This window comes from Camarhynchus parvulus, chromosome 26 (assembly GCF_901933205.1).
Source record: "Camarhynchus parvulus chromosome 26, STF_HiC, whole genome shotgun sequence".
Lineage (NCBI taxonomy): Eukaryota > Metazoa > Chordata > Aves > Passeriformes > Thraupidae > Camarhynchus > Camarhynchus parvulus.
In genome coordinates this window covers 171252-194182 of record NC_044596.1, presented here as the reverse complement: position 1 = coordinate 194182, position 22931 = coordinate 171252, and the positions used below count along the sequence as shown (strand labels likewise).

Sequence of the window (22931 nt, the reverse complement as noted above, 5' to 3'; positions counted from 1 at the left end):
GGAGGCAGAAGGCCTTTCCTTCTGGCCATCCCTGCAAGTTATTAGGTTTGCTGGAGGGCTGAAGTATCAGGGAATATGGGTATCTCCAGGAGCTTGATGCAGGCTTGGAGCAGCAGGAAGTTCCTTGCAGTTTTTTATTTACACCTCACCGTCCTGCTGCCAGCATGGTCTGTTCTGACAGGTCCTGCAAGTCTCTAGCAGCATTGAAAGATCCTGCAGTTTACGGCCTCCTCCTGGTGCTCATGGCTCCTGTGCTGCTCCAGCACTAGATCCTGGGATGCTTCCAAGGAGTCTGGATTGCTGCTGGAGCTGCTGTGCCACCAGGTTTCCCAAGAGGACCGATGGATATCAATTGTGACAACAGATTGCTTCAGAGCCCTTGCATTGTTCATGTCAGAAATAAGTTTTATTTCTTTCCAAACCCAGCATACTACCTGCAGCCATGAAAACCCCACTGCACTTCCCCACCCCCAAACCCCCAATCATAATTGACTAATCCAGCCTTGTCAAACTTCACAACAATACATTTCAGTGAAAGGAGAAATCTTTCCATGTGGTACATGATAGAATTAATCTCTGCCCTGCAGTTCTAGTTAGCCAAGGAAGAGAATTATGGTGACAAAGTTATATATTAGCCCTAATTTAGCGAGATATTTTCAACTTTGTCCTTAAAATGCATAGCAAGTCCTACTTATGACTTAAAACCTACACACAAGGGACAAGGGGCTGCACTCTGCTCTGTCTCCCCAAACTGGGGACTACAGTCATAAACTGGGAACTTAGAATAAATAATCTGAACATCCCTAAGTCTGTCTCTACAAGGCAAGCAAATCAAGGTCCTAATACTAATGTGCAACCACATTAATGTGCACATGGTCTTCTAACATTAAGATATTTTCCACAAAATCTACTTATACATGTGCATGAAAACCATGGATTTGAAGGATGCTGCAGCAGCAGGACCTGCCATAACCACGCACCTCTTGCATTCACCCAACAGCTTCAACAAATGGTCCAGAAGCCACTCAAAGATAAACAATTCCATACAAAATAACTGCACTAAAACTACTCAAGATCCAACACATCTCCTGAGGTCAGGTCGCAAGCAACAGGCACCATCAGCAGGGCAAAGCATGGAGGACAGTGGTTGGCCAACTCAACTGGCCCCTGGCTCTCCTGTCTTGCCTCTTTTTGGTACCCAGCAGGTGACCCCTGAGGGAATTTTGGTTTATTCTGCTGTTCGGGCCACTTTGCCTTTTGAAATGTTTTCTTCTGAATGGTCACGTTTTACCTTTATTTCCATGGGGTCATCTGCATCATCTACAGCAAGAAATAAAGAAGGATTAAAGTTTGCAAAGTCTTCTCTGACTTCAGTCAGGTTAAGATACAAAGTATCACAAAATGCTTCTGTTCATAGGCAACAAGAATCATGAAATCCCAGGATGGTTTGGGTTGGAAGGGGCCTTAAAGCTCATTTCATTCCACTCCACACCTTCCAGACTGTTCTAAGTCCCATCCTACTCCTTAGCCCTTACTCTATTCCAATATCTGCTCCCCTGTATGAGCTGGTTTTCATACTAAGATGGGCGTTGGGATAATGCTTGGAGTCAGGGACTCTCAAAATTTTGCCTTTCCCAACATTCCCAACATTTAGTCCCTGGTACCACAGGGCTGCTGGAAAAACTGCCAGCATACAGTGGTTGTATCTGTACTATTCCAGTGTGCAACATCATGGACACATTAATAGGTATCCATTCCAGGGTTTGGAACAATTAATTCCCTCAAATTAGAGAAGTGAAGGAAAGAAAAGTTAAGGTTCCCCTCAGCTGCTTCATGTTGGGTTTCTATAATATAGAGAGGCTGCTGTGGCCCACCCTTAAATAGAAAGGTATTTTGTCACTTAAATTCCATTATGGAGCCAGGCTGGGAGAGCTGGGAATGTTCAGCCTGGAAAAGAGAAGGCTTCCCGGGAGACCTGACAGACCCTTCCTAAAAGGGCTCCAAGAGAGCTGGAGAGGGACATGGGACAAGGGCCTGGAGGGACAGGACAAGTGGGAATGGCTTCCCATTGCCAGAGGGCTGAGTTAGGTGCGATACTGGGATGAAATTCTTCCCTGTGAGGTTGTTGAGGCCTTGGCACAGGCTGCCCAGAGAAGCTGTGGCTGCACCTGGATCCCTCTAAGTGTCCAAGGCCAGGTTGGACAGAGTTTGGAAAAACCTGGGATAGTGCAAGGTGTTCCTGCCCATGGCAGGACGTGGAAACCGGATGAGCTTTAAAGTCTTTTTCCACCCAAACCAGGCCGAGTTTCCGTGTTTTACTGTGAAGGATTCCTCTGAGCTCAGCACAGGCCCTGGGATTTCAATTTTAAGAGCACAGGTGCCATAAGTGACACATCTGTGTGAGTGATAATACCTAAATAATTAAGTACTTCAGGCTCGGCACAGTTTGAGTGTTCTAGCCTTACCTGATAACTACCTGTTTGTTATCCATAGGGTTAAGCAATGCAGAAAACCATGCCAAAGGGTAAATTTCTTGGAACAACTCACCTCTCCAGAGCTTTGTGCTCAGTGGGAATCTCAATTTCTGCTATGGCATAGGGCAGATCATGGTACCAAGGACAAGTAAGAATGTTCTGGTTTATAAGAGGCATGGGCAGAGTTGCAGAGATTTCTGCACCTTGGAGACACATGCAGCCAGCCTGGAGCTGGGGGGTCAGGGCAGGGGGAGAAGATCTGGTTTTGGGAAGGCATTTCTGCAGCAGGCAGGAGGATGCTCCAAGGGGAGAAGGAAGGAAGAAAAGGCTCACACTCTTGTTCTTGCACTTGGGACAGCATTTTAACAGTAACCAGAAGAGTTGCTCATGATGTTGGTAGCCAACATGGAAAAGCATCCTGGAAAAGCACCCAAAGCCGAGCCCCAGAGCCCAGGTTCCTGAGAACAGTCTGTGTGTCACAGCACAGGGAATGTGGGTGCTCCAGCATCTCTCACCTCTCGTGAGCTGGACTGTTTTGTGCTGCTCCTCTCTGACCTGTTTCATCAACTGCAGGTTGTGCTCACTGGCTTCCTTGTGGTTCACCATGGGGAAGGGGTAATCCTGACCTGGTAATGTGGAGACAGAGCCTTTACCACACTCAGCAAAGACATTTTCCCTGGATTTGGAATACTTCCAGCTTTTCTTAAATGGAAGTGCCTAATCCTTTCCATCAAAGAGAAGAGCTCCCACTTTGACCTAAGAAAGATGTGTTAGAGCAGGAGTAAAAGCACATGATATTCTGATATTATTTAAAGCAGCCAAGCATCCAAGATGAATATATTTAAAGGTAAAAGTGTGGAGTGATCCAAGAGTGTTAGGACATAAAGCTGAAGCAAAAATATGTACTGTGAAATGAGACTCCTATAAAAAAATGTTAATGGAGAATGAACAGAAGGAAGGTGGTTGGATTAATCCATTTTCAGAAGATAAATGGCTTATATTGGAAGTGTGATGCTTCCATCTCATACACATTTATTTTGGATAGTTAGCAGCAGAAAAATCCTTAGCAAGGAATGTGAATTAATTACCTATGATACATCCTGCTTGCTTCTGCTCCTCTTCAGATGCTGTCCAGGGCTCGTAGATGTACTTGGAGGGAAAGTTCTTTAGTATGGGCAAGTACTTCCTAAAAATAGGGATAATAGGGGGGTTTATAATCCTGCAGACAAATAATCATACATTCAGAGAAGTGTAAACCAACCTGTTCCATGTTAATATTGAGATTACAATCTGTGGGAAAGTTCTGATTCATTCTCCACAAAAAAATTGGGTTTATGTTCTCAAACCTCCATAGGTGATATCTTCCAAAAGTTAACTTCACAGCGTAGAATAAATGGGGTGATTTAAACAGTACTTCGGTTTTGATTTCCTCCAAAATATGTTTTTAACATTTTCACTGACATTTCATCCTAAACATTAATAATTTTTAAAACAAACTAATTTTAAAAAATTATTGCAGAATGGCAAAGTAATTTTTTGTCCCACTCTGTGAGGTACCTCAGCACAAGCTTCTCCTTGGCAATACCCAAATCTAGACAGGATGGGAGGAAGAGATGTGGGGAAATTGAGCTGTGCTGGGGGTTGGGTTTTCTTTCCTTTTCTTTCCTCTACTTGTGGAATTTTTTCCCATTGAGTTGCTAAGAAGCACTGATGGCTGTGTGCTTGAGACTTCGGGGAGGGGGAACTCCTCTGATTTTTGGGAGCTTCTCTGGGAGGGACAGAGACACTCCGAGATTAGAAGCAGGTAAAGGATGGGGGCTGGGGCAGTTGCGGATCTCGCTCAGTCTGGGCTTCGGAGGACAGTGGGACCCACAGCCTGGGAAAAGGAATTCGCTGACACAGCCACAACCCAGCTGGGAGCTGCTTTTCTTCTGCTGCTGGGCCCCGCACCCCTGTGCACTACCGGAATGTCCAACAGTTCCAGCTCCTGCCGCAGATCTTGATACATCTCGCCCACCACGTGGGGATTTTTTGCTCATTCCTGCTGTTCCAGCCTAGTGTTTCTCAGAGTCCTGTAGGGGCACAGGGATCGGCTGCCCCGGGGTTTGTGGAGCAAAGCGTCTCCTCCATCCCTCCCCGCCTGGGCCCAGCTGCCATTGCCACGCGCTCCCCACGCCGCCCCACAGCGCCCCCTGCAGCCCCGCGGGGATCACTGCACCTGCCCTGCCCGCCGGGAGCCAGCAGCGCCCCTGGCGGCTGTGCCTGGAACTGCAGCAAGGGGAAAGTGCCGCAGCCCAAAGGCTGGGACTGGGCTCCTGCTCTGTTATTGGTGATGCTGTCTGTAGTCGTTGTTGTTTGTTTGCCTTGTTATACATACTAGAAAGGAACTGTTATTCCTAATCTCATATATTTTTGCCTGAGAGCCCCTTAATTTCAAAATTATAATAATTTGGAGGGAGGGGGTTCACATTCTCCATTCCAAGGGAGGCTCCCACCTTCCTTAGCAGACACCTGTCTTCCAAACCAAGACAAGCTGTTTGCTCAACACTAACACAGTGAGCCCAGTGCTTTGAGAAAGTCCATCAGCACATTGTGGAGAGACAACAAAATGAGACTCTGAAGCAAAGAGGACTTAGAGTGGAAAGTAAAACCTATGCATGTACAACTAAAGAATGGCAGGGTTAGATGGGATATTGGGATATTCCTCTCTGTGAGGGTGGTAAGGCCCTGGCACAGGTTGCTCAGAGAAGCTATAGCTGTCCCATCCTTGCAATTGTCCAAGGCCAGGCTTGAAGAAACCTTAGGATAGTGGAAAGTGTCCCTGCCCATGGCAGGGAGTGGAACTGGATGAGCTTTAAGCTCCCTTCCAAGCACATCCCAGAATTCTATGAAAAGCAAGAAAATGAGTGCAAACTGGAGCAGGGAAGCTGTGGGAAGTTCTTCTCAAATCCTTTGGAAAGAGGAGCCAGCCTAGCGATCAAACATGGTGCTGGACACAAGAAGTGCTCACAAATGAACACAAGCCCTAATCAGCCATCGCTTGGAATGACAGATATCTCTCTGCTTCTCCATGCCTCAGCTCCCCCAAGTGTTCTATAAAACCATTGCTATGAGTCCTGTTTAACAGGTGTGTGTGTTTGAAACTGATCCAGTCCATCAGTTCCTGCTGTCAGAGGAGCTTGAGAAGCTCTCAGGGAGGTGGTGGGGTGGGTGTCCCCTGACCTGATGTAGTCGCCCTGGGGGTCTGTGCGCTTCCCGAAGCGGACGGGGCAGAAGATCCGTGTGTACTGGTGGAAGAAGGCGCTGGCTGACAGCCACATCCAGTTCCCAGCGTTGATGCTGTAGTCAGCATCTAAAAGCAGCTCTTCAAACACCTGCACATCAGGGATGGGAAGAGAAATAGCCCTGAAATGGCTATATTGCAAAAACTAGACAAAAGCAGGCTGGGGGGTTGCGGCTAGAAGCACAGCACTGTGGGGCCAGGGCTGCCTCCTCACAGGCACACCAAGAATGCTCTCCACAGACAGAAGGAAGACAGAGCAACCCAAAAACTCTGGGTTTGGAACCTGCTAGAGACTGAGCATGTCTCCACCAGTATCCTCGTTATCCAAAAATCATGAGGATTTGGGGAAGGGAATGAACTCTCACCACTGCACTGCGTGACAAACAAAGAGATTCCATAAAGCCTGAGATCTGCAGGAAGGGGCAGAACCAAACCCTGCTCTGTAGAACCATCCACTGCTAGACTCAGGCTGTGCAGGGTTTCTCAGGGCTAGGCAGAACAGAGGAAAATAAAAGCCAGCAGTGAACCTTCATTCCCTCTTCCCAGCTGATCCAAAGGTCCCCCCGGGTCAGGAAGCAGGCGACAGCGTGCCGAGCCAGGTGATGGATCCAGCCTTCCTGGCGCAGCTGGGTCATAATGGCATCGATCCATGGGAACCCTGTCTGCGCCTGCAGCAGAACAGGAACATCAGCTCTCTCCTCATACACTGCTTTCACAGAATTACAGACTGGTTTGGGTGGGAAGGGACATTAAAGCCCATTCCACCCCCTGCCATGGGCAGGGACACCTTCCACTAGCCCAGGTTGCTCCAAGCCCCATCCAACCTGGCCTTGGACACTTCCAGGGATCCAGAGGCAGCCACAGCTTCTCTGGGAAACCTAGGCCAGGGCCTCATCAACCTCACAGGGAAGAACTTTGTCCCAATATTCCATCTAACACTGCCCTCTGTCAGCTGGAAGCCATTCCCCTTGACCTGTCACTCCATCCCTTGTCTCAAGTCCCTCTCCAGCTCTCCTGGAGCCCCTTTAGGCACTGAAAGGGTCTCTAAGGTCTCCCTGGAGCCTCCTTTTCTCCAGGCTGAACATTCCCAGCTCTCACAGCCTGTCATACCACTGCAAGATGCATTCAAACTGCCAGCAGGGACAGATCAAGGGAAGAGGAAAGCTCCAAGCTCCAATGCAGCTGCTGTGGCCATGCACCTCATTACCGTTTTCCATTTGTGGAGCCTCTCTGCATCCTTGTACCAGCAGATCTGGAGGCAGATGGGGTTCCCAGCCATCTGGGTGAAGTTGGGTGTTGCCGATGCTACTGTATAGAAGAATTCCCTCCACAACAGCTGCCCTTGGAGCGACACTGGGGGCAGAGAGTGATGCTTTGCCTGCAAAAGACACAAGGTGACAGCTTCAGGTCATACATATCATTGCAGCTTCACTAATTTTGTGAGTGTCAGGCCTATAAAATAAAGATTAATCTGTCTAAAATACTAGTTTCAAGGCACTTTAGTGTTCAAGTCAAGGAAATCAAATATCTGAGGCAATGCTGTCTGGGCCAAAGCAAAGCCAAACTGCCAGACTTCAGTGTTACCTCAAACATACTCCATCTACCTTCCAAAACTGTGTCACACTGGGATTTCTTACACCAAGCATATGTTTATTAATGTGTTAACTGAATTCAGGTGGCTCAGCCATGTCTCAAATGATAACCTTAAGATGAAGGTGAAGGAGGTTGGTTTTCTTGGGCTGGTTTCAAGCTCACTTTTTCTTAAGAATCAAACAAGATTTCAGAAAGTGGTTTTCATTTATGCAACAATTAAAACTTGTCTAAGATAAAATCAGTTGATTTCCAGAAACAAAACTGTATAAACCAATCAGAAACTTCCCTTAACCACCAGACAGACAAACTAAATCCTTGAACTTTAGGAAGGTTTTCCTGGACTTCCCTGTTGATCCCAGGTCTGCTGGCTCCCTATTCATAGAACCATGATTTGGGTTGGAAGGGACATTAAAGTCCATTTCACTCCACCCTCTGCCAGGAGCAGGGACACCTTCTACTAGCCCAGGTTGCTCCAAGCCCCATCCAACCCGGCCTTGGACACTTCCGGGGATGGAGCAGCCACAGCTTCTCTGGGGACCGTGTGCCAGGGCCTCACCACCCTCACAGGAAAGAATTTCTTCCCAACATCTAATCCAAATCCACTCTCTTTCAATTTGAAGCCATTCCCTATTGCCCTGTCACTACAGTTCCTGATGAAAACATGAATTTAGAATATTAATATCCTGTTTCTAAAACTTAATTGGGAAGAGCTGCAGACATTCTGTGGCTGTTTCACAGAACATGAAGCCACTCCACAGATTTCACGGGACACTGTGAGAAGACACTAACAAAGCAGCATTTTTTGATACACCAAGTCTCTACCAAGATGATCTGAGTGCTAAATCCTGCCTCCCATGCCAGACTTGTCACAGTTTTGGATTTGCTTACTTAGGATCAATTATTGGCTTACCTGAGCATAAATGTTTGACAACCTATAAAAAAATGTCCGAACTGACAGACAGCCCATACTGAAATAGGGGCTCAGGCCTGTGGTGCTTGGAAGCAGCGAGTTCGGGATTGTCCTCGGTTTAGTAAAACTTGTTACCCAGCCCTGAAATGAAAACAGAAATTTGGGTTCAGGCAGCACAAGATGACACATGGCCAGTAATAAACAGAGGAAAGGTCTTGGAACTGGCTTAACTATCAGAGGGGCTTGTTTGATGTCATGCCTGGAAAACTCCCACTTCCCAGAAATCAAGGAGAACAAAACCCGAGCCCAAGCTGCCACCCTCCTCCAAGCCAAGCTGGGCGCTGATCTCAGCCCACCTGGCGTCACCACCATCCCCTGGGTTCCATCAGGGCTGACCTGGTCAGTCAAGTGTTGCTCCAGGCGCTGCAGCCCTTCAGTCTCCCCTCCTCTCCAAGGGGAAAGGCTCTCTGGGGAAATCTTCAAATCCACAGGGAGAGGCACCCTGTAACACTCAGCCAGGCCCGGGTCAGGGGCCCTACATCTCCTGAGGTGAGAGAGAAAACTCTTTGAAAGGAACAACAGGAGCTAGAAGATAGAGGCAGTCCCTGCCAATGCACATACCAAGTATCATCTATCACAGTCCAACCAGAGCACAGAGAATGAAAGCACAGTGAGAAATCCCAGGCTGTACTTTCCTGGGGGAGAAGAGTTCATCCTGCAATTGCTCCAGGGAATTCTAGCCAGAACTGGGGAAGAACAGTCTCACCAAGTTACAGTGCTCAGAGCAGTCAGCTGCACCCCCAGCTCAGACCCCTTTCAGTTCCCATGCCCTACACAAGGCTCAAAGGCAGCTCCTCTCCAGTTCCTCCCAGCTGTCGCGTCCATGCCTAGGAGGGAACAAAGAGCCTCCTCACACCCTAAACACAATCATGGTGCTGCCTCCAAATGTCACTCCACCTCCTCTGAGTGCCTCTGCAGAGAGGTCACTCTGGAGCCACAGAATCCCAGACTGGTTTGGGTTGGAAGGGACATTAAAGCCCACCCAGTTCCCCCTCCTGCCATGGGCAGGGCCACCTTCCCCTGGTTGCTCTAAGCCCTGGCCAACCTGGCCATGGATACTTCCAGGCATGGGGCAGCCACAGCTTCTCTGGACAATCTGTGCTAGGGCCTCACTACTGCAGAATTTCTTCCCAACATCTAATCTAAACCTTCTCTCTTTCAGTTTCATAGGGAAGGAGGCAGGAGAGAGAAAGGAGGCAGGAGAGCTGGGCCATCCCAGCAACTCATTCCTAACCAAGCTGGGGCCCCCGAGCCCACACCCCTCAGCAGCCCCCCCACATCTCCTCAGCCTCAGTTGCTGAAGCTTCCCAAGGCCTCTGCTCCCCATATGGCTGGAAGAGCATCACTTTGGTTTTTCTTCCACCCCATAAAACACAGACGAAGAGGCCAAAGGAAGTGCTGGTGACACAGAGACTTCTCACAACCCGTGAATTAACCCAGACATCAATAGATCTTTGTACTTACCTGGACAAACCTGAGCTCAGCCCTGCTGCAGACACCTACAGAGATGGGCCAGTGCAGCTCTCAGAGCACTGACATAGCTCAGGCCTGCTGGGAAGCATGTGAACCACTTATCTGTCATCAGCATTAATTTTAAAAGTCCAAACAAACAAATCAGGCAAGAAAGGAAAAAAAAAAAAACAGTGCTAGAAAAAAAAATACAGGAACTTATATATTCCAGTACGTACATAAGTCTTGTTATCAGACTGTCTCAGGACAACATTCAGGAAGTAACAGGACTAGCCCAAAATGGGAAGATCCAAGCCTGGGTTGGTGGCACTGAGCTGAGGCCATGCAGGAGGCACCTGATGTTGAATCCCAAGCACCTGCAGTCCCATTCCAGCTCTCTCCTGCTCATCTTACCTCCCTTTGAATCACTAATCTCATGGAGAGCTAAACACAAGACATCCTTGACTCTGAGCTACTTCTCAAGTCCTGTGAGACAAGGGCTCAGTCTCTCTTTCCCAGACAGCAGAGGGGAACAGAGATTTAAAGCCAGGAGGGAACAGTAGGATCATTCCATCGAACTTCCTGCATAAAACAAACTATTGTGGTTCATCTAATTCCTGTCCAAAATCTTGAGAGGAATGCAGAGCATGCCTTTGAGTAAATTCCCCAGGCCTTCCTCTGCAGGAGTTTGACATCTCTTAAAAGCTTTTCTCAAGGTGTGTCTTAAGTTACAAGATATGGCTGGGGCTGTGTATACTGTTGCCATCTGTTAGAGGTGGGGCAGTTATCTTCTGTTCATTGGGCCACCTGTTAAAACCAGGTGGGGCAGTTTTCTTTATATCTTCATACTCTCCCTCTGGAGAGATCTCTTCTGTTCATGGGCCATCGAGTATCTCTGCATGGCTGACAAAATTACATCATCCCACTGGGAGATGATTTGCCCAGGGGGAGGAGCCAAGAAGTCCTACCTGGATAGAGTCTGGCTTTTGGAACACCACAGTCAGCCTTTTCCCACTGCATGCCCAGAGGAGCAGCCTTCTTCCCCTCTGGATTCTCAGAGGAAGACCAGGTGCATCTACAGCAGCCCTGGAGCTTCAGAGGAAAACTCCACCCTTTTCCAGGATCACTGCTCCAACAGAACCACAGCTGGCACTGCAGGAGGGCTGAGCCACTATGGGATGGGACTGTGACACCACCCTGACACACAGGGTGTCAGGTCATATTCTGACTCTATCAGTGTGTTGGTTGTTTTTTGGGTTTTTTTACTATTGCATTTGTATTTTTAATTTTCCTAGTAAAGAACTGTTATTCCTATTCCCATATCTTTGCCTGAGAGCCCCATAATTTCAAAATTATAATAATTTGGAGGGAGAGGGTTTACATTTTCCATTTCAAGGGAGGCTCCTGCCTTCTTTAGCAGACACCTGTCTTTTCAAACCAAGACAAAGCGCCTTGCAAAAGCTTAAGACTTTTATGGAATCACAGAATCATTAAGGTTGGAAAAAACCTTTAAGTCATTGAATCCAACCATTACTTTGTGAGGTGTCCCACATGGTGAGAAATCTGCACAAATATCAAAAGAGATGAGTATCAGACCATTCTGCCATCTGCTCTCCCCTCCCAACAACAGTTACATCCCCTGTATATAGAATCAATAACCCTCCATGCACAGAAATAAAACAAGAAAACATCTATAATGCCTCATTATCATTTGGGTCTGGCTCTTCTTTTGGGCAGAGAAAGAGGACCAGCAATTCCCGCTCACAGGCTGGTACTTACTGGAAGTCTTCAGCTGTGAGGTTTCGGACAGGCACCTCAGGGTCACCAAGCAGAGACAGAATGTGAAGGAACCTCTTGTAAGTTAATGGGGGACTCCCACCATTTAGGTCCAAAATCCTTAAAAAAAAAAAAACCAAAACAACAAGATCTCTTCTCACATAACAGAAACCAAGGAAGAAGCTGGAAATGCCAGTGGACAGGAAGGTGAACATCACAGGCTATAACAACTCCATTAGTGCAAATGAATGTAGAAATTACAGATTTTACAAGTGAAACTCCCCTGGGTGAATCTACATCTATCCCAAGAGCAGTTTCTCAGGACCTAAGACAACAAAACTGGGATCAGGATTCCAGCCATGGCTTCACCTGCACAGCCAGGACACACAGGGCAGGGCGTGGGACACCTCTGGTGTCAAAAATATAGGTTCAGGGCAGTAAATAACTGTCCTCTCTGAGCAATGACCTGTGCAAACAGCTCGAATTCAAGACAGCAAGTTACACACATCCATTCATTTACATAATTTAGGGGTTTTGCAAAATTGGAGCGTTAGGGTTGGTTTAGTTATTACTCCTTTCCTTCTTACTAATTTCGATATCTTCAGTCATTCAACACTGAATAACAGCTTGGATCCAAGTGTATTCAAATACCACTGAAAGCTGACTTGAAAGATTTTGAAAAAATCTGACACCAAAAACTCTACCGTATTTAATAGAACTTTTACAAGCCCTACTAAAGGTGTTAGAGAATTTCTTCCACTCTGTTTATAAGAGTAAGTTTTTAGGTGAATTAAACTGCCCAAAAGGAAAAAGTTAAGCAGCTGTTTGGGCTGAAATTCTAAAACCTGTGCACAATCTCTTCTGTTTCTTCCAAGGGAGCAACACACAAAGTTCTCCCAGCAAACAGCACCATGTTCACCTCAGACAGTTCAATTTCCTCCAAAGGAAAACCCAAGACACTTGACCTTTCCTCTTCTAAAATGACCTCCCTGGAGACACTTGTGTGTTTGGGGCAGTCACGTACCGCTGGGTATTGTACAGGCTGTGGCTCACCAGGGAGAGCACCTCAAAGCCCAGCTCTGCCCCCAGGCGCTGGATGTTGGCCTCCATCTCCTTGTAAAACGGCTCCATCTCTGCATCCAGTGTCACTTGAGTGATATTCCACTTCCGGATGTGATCCCTAAGAACGAGCTCATACTCCCCTTGAATAACCAGCAAGCAGGAGCCCAGCTGGCCCAAGTTTTTGTGGAGATCCTCAAGGGACTGGAGCAGGAAATTCCAGCGCAGGGCCCCGATGTGCATGGAGGAGGTCAGGAATGCTCTGTCCAGGATGTACACGGGGTACAGGGCCTCTGAGGACTCTAGGGCAGCCAGCAGCACTGGGTTGTCATGGAGCCGGAGCTCCTTCCGGAAAAGGTGAATGGTGCGATGCAGCATCCTGGATACAAGACGAAGGGAACCCTTGGCTTCCAGGATACCAAATCCCTATAAAGAACAAGGTCAATTAACAATTAGAAATAGAGCTCCAAAAAATCCTCTGCAGTTTTTACCACAAACTTCTTGCTTTGGTAAGTTTTCATGAGAGAGAAACGCAGGAACAAGACCAAACCTCTCCTCTGACCCCATCATTCAGCAGTAGAATCACCACCCAGCTCCACAGAGAATGGCCTCTGCCCCAAATGAGTCAATCAAATCCTTAAATTAAATCCCTCGATGAAATCACATCCCAAAAACACTCACCAGAAGGAAGGAATCAAAACAGATGGAGCTGCCAGAGCTCCATTTAGTGCACAAACGCTTTTTAACCCCACAGATGTGGCTGTCAGCAAATCCTCTGGAAGTCATCAGCTGATTTCAAGGAGGTCCTCTGAGCAATCAGCTCATCAGAGACCTGGTGCAATACTCCATCTGTCAGGTGATTTTAGTAGGAGACATCTAAACTTATGGATTTCACAGAATCCCAGACTGGTTTGGGTTGGAAGGGACATTAAAGCCCATGCAGTTCTACCTCCTGCCATAGGCAGGGACACCTTCTTCTGTCCCAGGTTGCTCCAAGCGCCATCCAACCTGGCCTTAGACACTTCCAGGCATGGGGCAGACACAGCTGCTCAGGGCAACCTGGGCCAGAGGCTCACCACCCTCACAGGGAAGAATTTCTTCCAATATCCCATCTCACCCTGCCCTCCAGCAGTGGGAAACCATTCCCCTTTGTTTTGTTCCTCCAGACCCTTGTCCCAAGTCCCTCTCTAGTTCTCTTGAGGCCCTTTTAGGCACTGGAAGGGGCTCTGAAATCTCCCCTTTTCTAGGCTGGGCATCCCCAGCTCTCCCAGCCTGCCTCCAGAGCAGAGCTGGGTGCGATAATGACACGAAACTACTCTTGATTCATACATTTATTCCCCTTTGAGCCACTTCAGCTGAGTTCAGAGGGTTAGCAGGAGTGCTGACCTTGCATCTGAGGCCGAAGCATCTCAGGGTACAGTTTGGGAAGCAGCTCCCAAGCTCTGGCTGCCCTGTTCAGGACAATGGACCCAGCAGATGCCAGGAAGCAAAGGAGGAGCCCAGCTGCCACCTTGCCTGCATCAAGCCCAGCACCACCTCCTAAACTTGCTTTCCCATGTAAAATTGGCAAAGTTCAACACCCACCTCCCAGGTGGGTCCCTACCTGATGCTAATTTCCAGCCTCACTCCCAAAGGAGAAGAGATTAGAGATTAGCAAAGAACCAAATGACAATCCCTAATCCAGCTCAGCACTTCCAGCCAAACAGCTCCATTCAACCCCTCACAATGGCTGCACCAGGCAACTCAGCCCTTGTCCCTGCTCAACCCACATCCAGCAGCTTTTCCATAAATCTGATTTGCTCCATTCCCAAACACATGCACCAGCAGCACCCAGACAGGCCCACTTTGTTACAACCCCCCAGTAAGGCCCCCTTGTCCCTGCTCAACCCACATCCAGCAGCTTTTCCATAAATCTGATTTGCTCCATTCCCAAACACATGCACCAGCAGCACCCGGACAGGCCCACTTTGTTACAACCCCCCAGTAAGGCCCCAAACTCACAAGCACAGGGTGCAGCCCAGCGCAGGGCTGGGCTGTGTGGCGTGCTCTGCCCTGCACCCACTTCCTGGGAGAACCGGAAAAACAAGGTGACTCTTGCTGCTCAGGGGAGCACCCAGATGGCATTTCTGGGTACTAAACAATGCAAAGTGTGCTGGAAGAGTCCCCTGCATCCTATGCACCAGCTAGGCTCACTGAGGGACTGCCCCAGTCAGGGGCTCCAAGGCCCCCACAGCCTTACAGCCTTGGGGCTGTCCCAAGCCCCATGGCCCCACATGGTCTGCAAGGTCACCCCAAATCCAGAGCCCTGCAGCCCCCTGATATCTGTGGGATCACACTCACCCCCATGCCCCTTTGTCTCACACACCTGGGACTGCTCTGAGCCCAGTGCCCCATACAGCCCATGGGATAGCCCCCAGATACGTCCCTAGGCAGGATCCATCCCTTCCAGTGATGGCATCCTTGCAGGAGCAGTGGGGAGCAGGAACACAAAACAACACAGACTGGGAACAGGGCAGGTGGGCCCCAGGTCAGGGCCTGGGTAGGCTGTAGGGTCTGGGTTAACAGCAGCTCTGCGGATACCACTAAAGGAGACTGGGGGAATCAGAGCTGGAGGGACAAGGATTTCATTAGAACAGGCTGGGAGGAGCAGAGGCTCCATTAAAATGGGCTGAAGCTTACTGAGGAGGGTGGGAGCCCAGAGCCAAAGAGGTGTCAAAGCTGGGTGAGGAGCTGGGATCCCCTACTGGATGGGAAAGAATGGGGAGGGGGATCACTTGTGCAGGCCATAGGTGGTGTCAGAAAGAAACTGAGCTCTTGGACACTCCTGTCATGTCACAAGGAAAGGAAAGATGCTCTGGAATGTTGGAGAAGGCAGAGCAGCTGCTGTCTGTCATTGACATCATGTTGGGATTTATCCACTGCTATTCTTCCACCTCTCCATGAACGAGCACCTTGAGTCTGTTCACCCCCTGTCATATCCAGATTACATCTGTTCCCCAAAAATCAATCAGACAGGCAGAAAATACACCTCACACAGGATTCATCCCTGTACTTCGGGACAGGTACACCACGACAGAAAGCACAGAAATCTAGGCCTTACCTTGAGGGCTGCACAGCTGATGCTCCAGGGTCTTTACAACATGTCACCCCAAAAACAGGCAGTCACACAGTCACTGATCCCAGCTCTCCTGCTGCTGAGCATTTCTCTCCACAGGCAGGGATGTGCTGGAGGGATGCAAAAGCTGTCAGTGACACTATCCAAAACCCACTGTGCTGCCCCTGTTCCTACAGGCATCCAGAAATGAGTTGCCCAGTTTTAAACACCACTAAATACCATAAATATCTGTACTGATGTGGATTCTGCATCAGAGATGGTCTAAGCCACTCAAGCTTTTGTGTAATTCCCAAGGGCGAAGGAGGAGGATCGCAGGCAGCTCCTCTCTGGTCCCACTGGCCCTTGGAGCTGGCAGAGCCAGATGGGGCAGGGACAGACCAAGGCCTAAGGAACTGGGAAGAGAAATTTTTAACAGTTTAATTTCCTCTGTGGGACACTCTCCATTGTCAAATGCTACTTGACTACATTTTGGCTGCTTCAGAAGCAATAGTGAAACAGATAAACAACGGTTTATCTGGAGAGAGCAGCCTTACACCTGCTCTCTCAAACCAGAGTCTGGGCTTGGGAAGTGGAATAATGCTCACCATTAAGTTGTTTAATGTTATTCTGATTTGACAGGCTTGAGAACAATTCTTAATTGGGATCTAAGCATTAATTTTTTGCATAAATCTGGGTCCATAATCCCACTCTCCACACTGAGCCAGACCTGAGGCTGCTGTTGATTCCAACCTCTAGGTTCTCTCCCCTGTTTGAATACTTTAGGTGATAAATACGGTGCTGAATACAGCTTTGATGCAAGAAAAGGGCATATTGAGTCAGAGGAGGAAATAAGTCCCAAACACATCGAAGTGTAGGAGCTTGACTGAGGCTTCTCCGGCAACGGGTCGAGAGCCACACCCGAGAGTCTCCACCCATGGAGGATGGAGCGAAATGAGGACGGGCTGAGGCCCCAGGACCCACTGCCCGGGCCCCTCAGACGGACGGGGAAGTGGCGAGGAGGCAACAGGGGAGGGCGGCCCCTGCGCCAGCCCGCAGCAGCTGGGGGCGAACGGGCCAGCCCGGACTCCCGCCGCCTCCCCGGGGGGGCTCCCTGAGCCTGCCTTTACCTCCTTCCCGCGGCCTGTGGTGGCGGCGGGCGCGGCAGCGGTTTCTCACGCCACGGGGCCGGTTACACAACGCCGGCTGGGACAGGTGGGTTATGTAAGGACCGCTCCCAGCGGGGCCCTGCCCGCTGTCCGTGGAGGTTAACGCGGTTCAGGGTGGGAGGGTCCCAGGGCTGGAGCATTCTGGAGCATCCTAGAGCCGGGGATCCGGGGAGATCCGGGAGCTCCTCCGGCCCCGCTCCCACCTCCCCACCACAACCTCAGGCCACACCCCGCGCGCTTACTTTAATGAGGGCGGGGCTCAGGTTCCCGCCCGCAGCGCTCACGCAATGGCAGCGCCCCAATTCAATTGAGGGGGCGGGGCTGAGCGCCAGGACAGCTCAATCAGCGCCCGAGCGGCGGCCCGCGGGGTGGGCTTGCCCGCCAGGAGCCCGCCCATTGCCAGGCGATAGCGGAAGTCCGGCCCTCGCCGCGCGCCGCCTCACGGTCTGTGCGGCGGGAGCCCGGGGATTGGTCATTGCGGAGGGAACTTAATTAGTTAGAGGAATTAGTAATCAGAGAGCGTGGAGGTCGTTCCGAAGGGATTGTGTGGGGGATCTTGGAGGGGTGAGGCTGTGGGTGGCCGTTCCCATCCTTGGGGAGTGGGAAGGGGGGCGCGCCTCTTGTCCATGTGCGGGGGGTAATTAAGCTGAGGGGTATTTAGTTAGGCTGATGGAGGAAGGTGAAACGCTTCTTCAGTGGCATAGTCAGGCTAGAGGTGCAGTGAAATTGAGGGGTGCTCGGGTGAGTGAGTCTGTGGGGTGCTTATGGTGCCTGAGGGAAAGGGTAATCCCTGGAGGGGGCAGTTAGGCCTCGGGGGGTGTCCCCCATCCTCAGAGTGAGTGGTTAGGGCTGTGGTGGGTTATCGAGCCAGGTTCCTCTCAGGGTGTCCATGTCTATGTCCCTGTCCATGGGCACTGAGGGGCAGACCACTCCTTTGGGAGTGTCAGGAGCATTGCTGTGGTAGGGGGAGGTCCATCCCTGAAGCAGCTTTCAGGTCTCCCCCTGCACAGGAAGGGGAGATGGAGCCTTTGGGTAGGAAGGGGCACTGATGGATGGCCTCAGCAGGGCAGTGGGTACCTTAACCATGAAAGGACACAGGTGGTCCCAGGGCAGATGTTACAGTCCCATAAGGTGTTTGGAGCCTGGTTATGGCCTGCCAGTTTATTAGGGTTTGTTAAATCCCAGGGTTTATTCGACTCAGCTGGGGACTGAGGGGATGGGATGGATTGTAAAGGGTCTCATGCCCCACCCCCAGCTGGGTGCAAGAGCAGCTCCAGGAACTGGCTGAGCCTCTCTGTGAATCTGATATCACATCAGGCTGACAGCTCAAAACCCAGGTCCTTAGCCAAAAAAAATCTCAATTTAAAGTGCTGTTTTTAAAAATCCAGGTTTGTCAGGAATAGAATTTGGTCTCAGAGCTCCAGCACCATGCAGAGAGCTTCACGGCTGGCAAGGGAGCTCTCACTCCTGGCTACAGAGCCACCTCCGGGCATCACTTGCTGGCAGAATGGGCAGCTGGATGACCTACGGGCACGTACGTACCCTGGGGGTTCCCAAAGGCGGGGCTGGGCTGCAGTTTGCTGCTAGATCTGTGCATGCTTTGGGCTTTACAGGCTATGTGGAAATGTGGGATTGTAGTTTCCTTTAAACATAGCTTGGCCTGTGCCTTGGCTGGTCTACGCTTAGTTTTGATTGCTGGGGGGTGGAATTGGTCTTACACAAGAAGACATTTGATGACATTTTTTATTCCTGGATTCTCCCTAGTGAGGGAAGTGAGGCCCTGGCACAGGTTGCCCAGAGAAGCTGTGGCTGTCCCATCCTTGGGAGTGTCCAGGTTAGATGAGGCTTGGAGCAACCTGGGAATAAGGGAGGGGGTTCCTGGAACTGAGTTGTCTTTAAGGTCCCTCCCAACCCTTAACAGGCTGTGATTCTGTTACCTGAACAGCTCTATGACTGTGGGAGGTTCGTGGGGACTGCTGAACAACGAAATGATCTTGAAGGTTGCTTCCAACCCAAACCATTCTGTAATTCTGATTTTAAATGTAATTCTTGTATTTTCATCTTGCTCTTAAAGAAATTTTAGGAGGTGTGGACACACCATATGAGAAAGGAATATTCAACCTGGAAATCATAGTTCCTGAAAGGTAGGTGGGCAATAGACTCTAGCTAGATTAATTAAGGAGTTCTCCCCTGTGAGGGTGGAGAGGCCCAGGCTCAGGTTGCTCAGAGAAGCTGTGGCTGCCCCATCCCTGGAAGTGTCCAAGGCCAGGCTGGATGTGGCTTGGAGCATCTTGGGCTAGTGGAAGGTTCCTGCCCATGGCAGGAGGTAGAGCGAAATGTGCTTTAAGGTCCCTTCTAATGTAAACCAGACTGATTCTCTGATTAAGTAGTTAGTGTAGTTCTGCTTTAAATATGAGTAAACTGGTGTAAGGTATTTGCTGTAAATACTGACATGTGAGTCTTTATCCTCTCAACAAGGAATTGAGACCCTCTTTTTAAGGAGTGCAATTTTTCTAGGAGCTGATACTTATTTTGCATTGAACATCAAAGATGTGTGATTAAAAAACCTAAAAGTGCAATGATAAGATTTTTGCCTCATCATACTGTCTCAAAGCTTTCTGGAAAGAGCTTGTTCATCAGTACAAAGTTTCTTATGTTCTTCCCCTTGTGGAAGGCTATCCAGGGAAGTGTTAGTCAGACACAGCTGGAAGCAGCAAAGGCAGAGCACCGCCTCTGAAGATTTGTGGGGAAGGGTGTCATGTAGGCTGGGAGGAGGAAATTATGGCGTTGCTTGGGTGACAAAACAACTGATCCTATAGATATAACAGCAACTTTTGTTTCTTAATGCTTATCCCTTCAGGTACCCATTTGAGCCGCCAAAGATTCGCTTCCTGACCCCCATCTACCATCCCAACATCGACTCTGCTGGAAGGATTTGCTTGGATGTTCTTAAGTTACCACCGAAGGTAAAACAGTGCTTGGGTGTGGGTAAGTGAGCCTGGGCAGGATAATGAACTCCTTATCTGCTTCTTGTAAAAGCCTGATTGAATGTCTCTTTGCTCCTGACTTATTTACAGGGAGCAGGGAATGAAGTTTTGAGTGGCATCTTCTTTGTTTAGAGCCAGAACATGATGTTTTTTGTTCCATTTAAGTTTCCAAGGCTTTAAAGATTGGAGTCAAAAGGCATTATGTCTGAAAATGAGTTGCCCCAACACAGCAGAGATGTGCAGGGTACAGCCCATAGAATTATGGAATCTCCTGAATTGGAAGGATCATCAGGGCCACGAGCTGGACAGGACAAGCCCAAAGTCCCACTGCGTGCCTGGGAGCTTTATCCAAATGCTCCTTGAGCTCTGGCAGCCTTGGAGCCATGACCACTGCCCTGGTTGACAGCTGGGCTTCCTTGGAGCCTTGTATTGAGAGTGAGTCTGGTGTGTTCCATGGGGCATTAGGTGCTGGAAGTCCCAAGGCAACTGTGTGCAGATTCTGTTGAAGTGCTGTAGGTTCTGAGGTGTCTCTGGGCTGCCGTGTGCTGGTTTCTTTCTCTGAGCTGCTGCTCTCATCCTGTTTCCTTACAGGGTGCATGGAGGCCTTCCCTGAACATCTCCACCTTGCTGACCTCCATCCAGCTGCTGATGGCAGAGCCCAACCCTGACGATCCTCTCATGGCCAATATTGTACGTGAGCTCCCTCTCTCCTGGCCGTGGACATGGGTGGGGAGGGAGTGGGGGGCTGGACTTGGGCTCAGCTTCTGCTTCACTCACTCTGGATTGACACGCTTGGAGCGTGGCCTGACCTGGATCAGCTGGGGCATCCCTGGGCTTCCCTGAAGCAGCTGAGGCCAGAAGAGACGGTCAAGGTCTTGTTTTGAAGCCTCTATCTTCAGTGCAAATGGCAGCACAAGTTCTTCAAGCAAGCTAAATGAATTTTACACTTCATGCTTGCTGCAGTTTTAGTCTGGTCTAGGAGTCCTAAAGGCAGACTTGGTCCCAGCTTCTTGGTGACATGTATTCAATCAAATCTCTGTCTTTGTCTTGCTCTTCCCATTTAGTCCTCGGAGTACAAGTACAACAAGCAGCTGTTCCTGCTCAACGCCAGGGAGTGGACCGAGAAATACGCAGGGCAGCCAAGGGTAAGGATCATGCTCTGCTCACTTGGTGTGGCTCCCTCTTGGTCTACAGTCCTTTTGTCTGTTTCCCTTTCACAGTTGCTTTGTTCTTTCCTTCCTCACCTTCTGCTCTGTGTTTTGGATCTGTATTTAATTTCATTTTTTTTTAAGCTCATTACATTCTCTCCTTCCAATTAAATGTGCTCATTCACTAATAACTGCCAGGCTGCTCAAGGAGGAGGAGGGACAGATGGATAAACCCTTCCCAGGGATGCTGTAGCCCTATTCTCCCTCAGCTCTGTTCCCTGTCCTCCTGTGCCTGTTCTCCATCTGCTCATGCATTCACTGACTGGTCTCCCTATTCCCTGATGGGGTTCAGCCTTCCTCCCATCATCCTTCCTCTCTTCCTGCCTCCTTTCCTCTCTGTCACCTCACCAATGAGTCTCATAAAAATAAAATCACGCTTAAGCAGATCAAAGCCTCTGCCCAAAAATCAGTTACCTTTGGGCCTTCTCCCTTTCCTAGCTGCCTTCCCTCCCTTGCACCTGATTTGGGTAACACCCTTTCTGGGATGGGGATATCTTCCCTGCAGGAGCCATGCTCACTGCTCCAGCTCTGAATACATTTCCAGGTTAACTGTGGTTGTCAGGAGGGCACAGACTGAAGCCATCCCTGCAACAACACACAGAGCCCTGGAGTGACCTGGTTCATCTATGTGTGTTCTACTGCCCTGCTCAGCCATTATCTTGCTCTCCTGTCATCCCCCTTCCTAAAAATCCCAGCAGTGGGAGCAGAATAACAAAGGCTTGCTGCATAAGAGCCAGAGTACAGTCGGCTCTGACCTTGGTGGAGCACAGGCCATTCCAATGGCTGTAAAATTAAATTATTCACAACTCTTTTATTTCTTGGGTTATCACAGGCTTCCAAGCCTTTAGAAGAGAAAATCAGCCAAAGTGAAACAAGCACCAGCAGTGAGTCAACCATGCAGAAAAGAAAAGGGGTTGACATCAGTAGGAAGGAGAAGAAATGCCGCCCAGATTCGTGAGGGGTTTTTGTTCTCTTTGGGCTGTCACTGTACCCTTTCCCTCACACATATACAAGGAAAGAATCTGCCTTTTAGAGGCTGCACCAGCTTTGGGTTTCTGTTTCCTTGGGGTGTTATTTTTTTGTGAAAAGTTCCATTATATTAATAAAATATAAAGTTTTTATTTATATCTGCGTTTCCATTTTGTTGAGTGGAGGTTTTGGAATATTCAAAAGAAAAGGTGAGTTGATGTGGTGCAGCATGGTTTCTGGTAGTGGGAGAGGACCACAGGAGTAGCTTCTGTGAGAAGCTGCTAGAAGCTTCCACCATTTCTGACAGAGCCAGCCTCTGATGACTCTGAAGATGGACATGCAGGGCCCAGTTAGAGAGGTTGCCTCTGAGGACATTAAAGAGGAAAGTCAAAACAGCACACAGGGACAGTTTTTCTCCAGTGGTGGGGAGGCCTTGCTGGTGTGGCCTGTGGTGAACCTTGCCTGCCTGGGCACCCCTAGCCAGCCACTGCAGACAGAAGTGCAGGGGCAGCGTCTTCCCCTTCCTGATGCCCTGCATGAGGAGAGGTGTTAAATGGTGCCAGTGCCGTGGCAGCCACTGCCCACACAATGACAGCCAGGCCAACTGGCCACCAAGGGAAACAGGGCAAGCAATTCCCTGATGTGGAACCTAGATGAGATCAGCTTCTCTGCACTGCAGGATCTTGCAAGAATTAGAGGGACTTCTTGGCAAGAGTACCTACAAGTAGTAGGTTTTTTTCTAGTCAGAGAAGAGGAGGAAGTGAGAACATGTGAGAGAAAACATGGCAGCGCCAAGGTCAGAGGGGGAGGAGGTGCTGCAAGTGTCGGAGCCGAGGTTCGTCTGCAAGCTATGGTGAGGACCATCGTGAAACAAACTGTCCCCCTGTAATGCATGAAGTCCAC

General features: G+C 49.4%; 2 protein-coding genes across 5 annotated transcripts; one reads left to right on the top strand and one right to left on the bottom strand.

Moving 5' to 3' along the window:
* Positions 1-483: 483 nt before the first annotated feature.
* Positions 484-17070, bottom strand: LOC115913728 (cryptochrome-1-like). 2 transcript variants are annotated; one of them, XM_030965921.1, is made up of 12 exons: positions 16826-17070; positions 15705-15829; positions 12570-13030; positions 11549-11665; positions 8657-8804; positions 8261-8401; positions 6965-7135; positions 6285-6425; positions 5697-5848; positions 3563-3660; positions 2990-3100; positions 484-1320 (listed from the first exon to the last, which is right to left on the bottom strand). In XM_030965921.1, the coding sequence occupies exons 3-12, from the start codon at positions 12980-12982 to the stop codon at positions 1229-1231; spliced, it is 1584 nt and encodes a 527-aa protein (XP_030821781.1). In that variant the 5' UTR covers positions 12983-13030; positions 15705-15829; positions 16826-17070; the 3' UTR covers positions 484-1228. The 2 variants fall into 2 exon arrangements, with proteins under 2 accessions (XP_030821781.1, XP_030821782.1); XM_030965922.1 differs by lacking the exon at positions 6285-6425.
* Positions 17071-17230: 160 nt separating this feature from the next.
* On the top strand, positions 17231-22184 carry UBE2T (ubiquitin conjugating enzyme E2 T). 3 transcript variants are annotated; one of them, XM_030965794.1, is made up of 7 exons: positions 17231-17308; positions 18253-18398; positions 18939-19008; positions 19725-19830; positions 20443-20541; positions 20916-20996; positions 21892-22184. In XM_030965794.1, the coding sequence occupies exons 2-7, from the start codon at positions 18293-18295 to the stop codon at positions 22015-22017; spliced, it is 588 nt and encodes a 195-aa protein (XP_030821654.1). In that variant the 5' UTR covers positions 17231-17308; positions 18253-18292; the 3' UTR covers positions 22018-22184. The 3 variants fall into 3 exon arrangements, with proteins under 3 accessions (XP_030821654.1, XP_030821653.1, XP_030821655.1); XM_030965793.1 differs by having other exon boundaries at positions 17307-17428; XM_030965795.1 differs by lacking the exon at positions 17231-17308 and adding an exon at positions 17334-17436.
* Positions 22185-22931: the final 747 nt, after the last annotated feature.

Excerpts from the sequence above, each read along its gene's own strand:
- LOC115913728 (XM_030965921.1), bottom strand. The coding sequence starts at position 12,982 with ATGCTGCATCGCACCATTCACCTTTTCCGGAAGGAGCTCCGGCTCCAT. Across the intron at positions 7,136-8,260 it reads TGTCAAACATTTATGCTCAG|GCAAAGCATCACTCTCTGCC; the intron begins GTAAGCCAATAA and ends TGTCTTTTGCAG. Across the intron at positions 1,321-2,989 it reads AACAGTCCAGCTCACGAGAG|ATGATGCAGATGACCCCATG; the intron begins GTGAGAGATGCT and ends TTCTTGCTGTAG.
- UBE2T (XM_030965794.1), top strand. The coding sequence starts at position 18,293 with ATGCAGAGAGCTTCACGGCTGGCAAGGGAGCTCTCACTCCTGGCTACA. Across the intron at positions 20,542-20,915 it reads ATCCTCTCATGGCCAATATT|TCCTCGGAGTACAAGTACAA; the intron begins GTACGTGAGCTC and ends CTTCCCATTTAG. Across the intron at positions 20,997-21,891 it reads AATACGCAGGGCAGCCAAGG|GCTTCCAAGCCTTTAGAAGA; the intron begins GTAAGGATCATG and ends GGGTTATCACAG.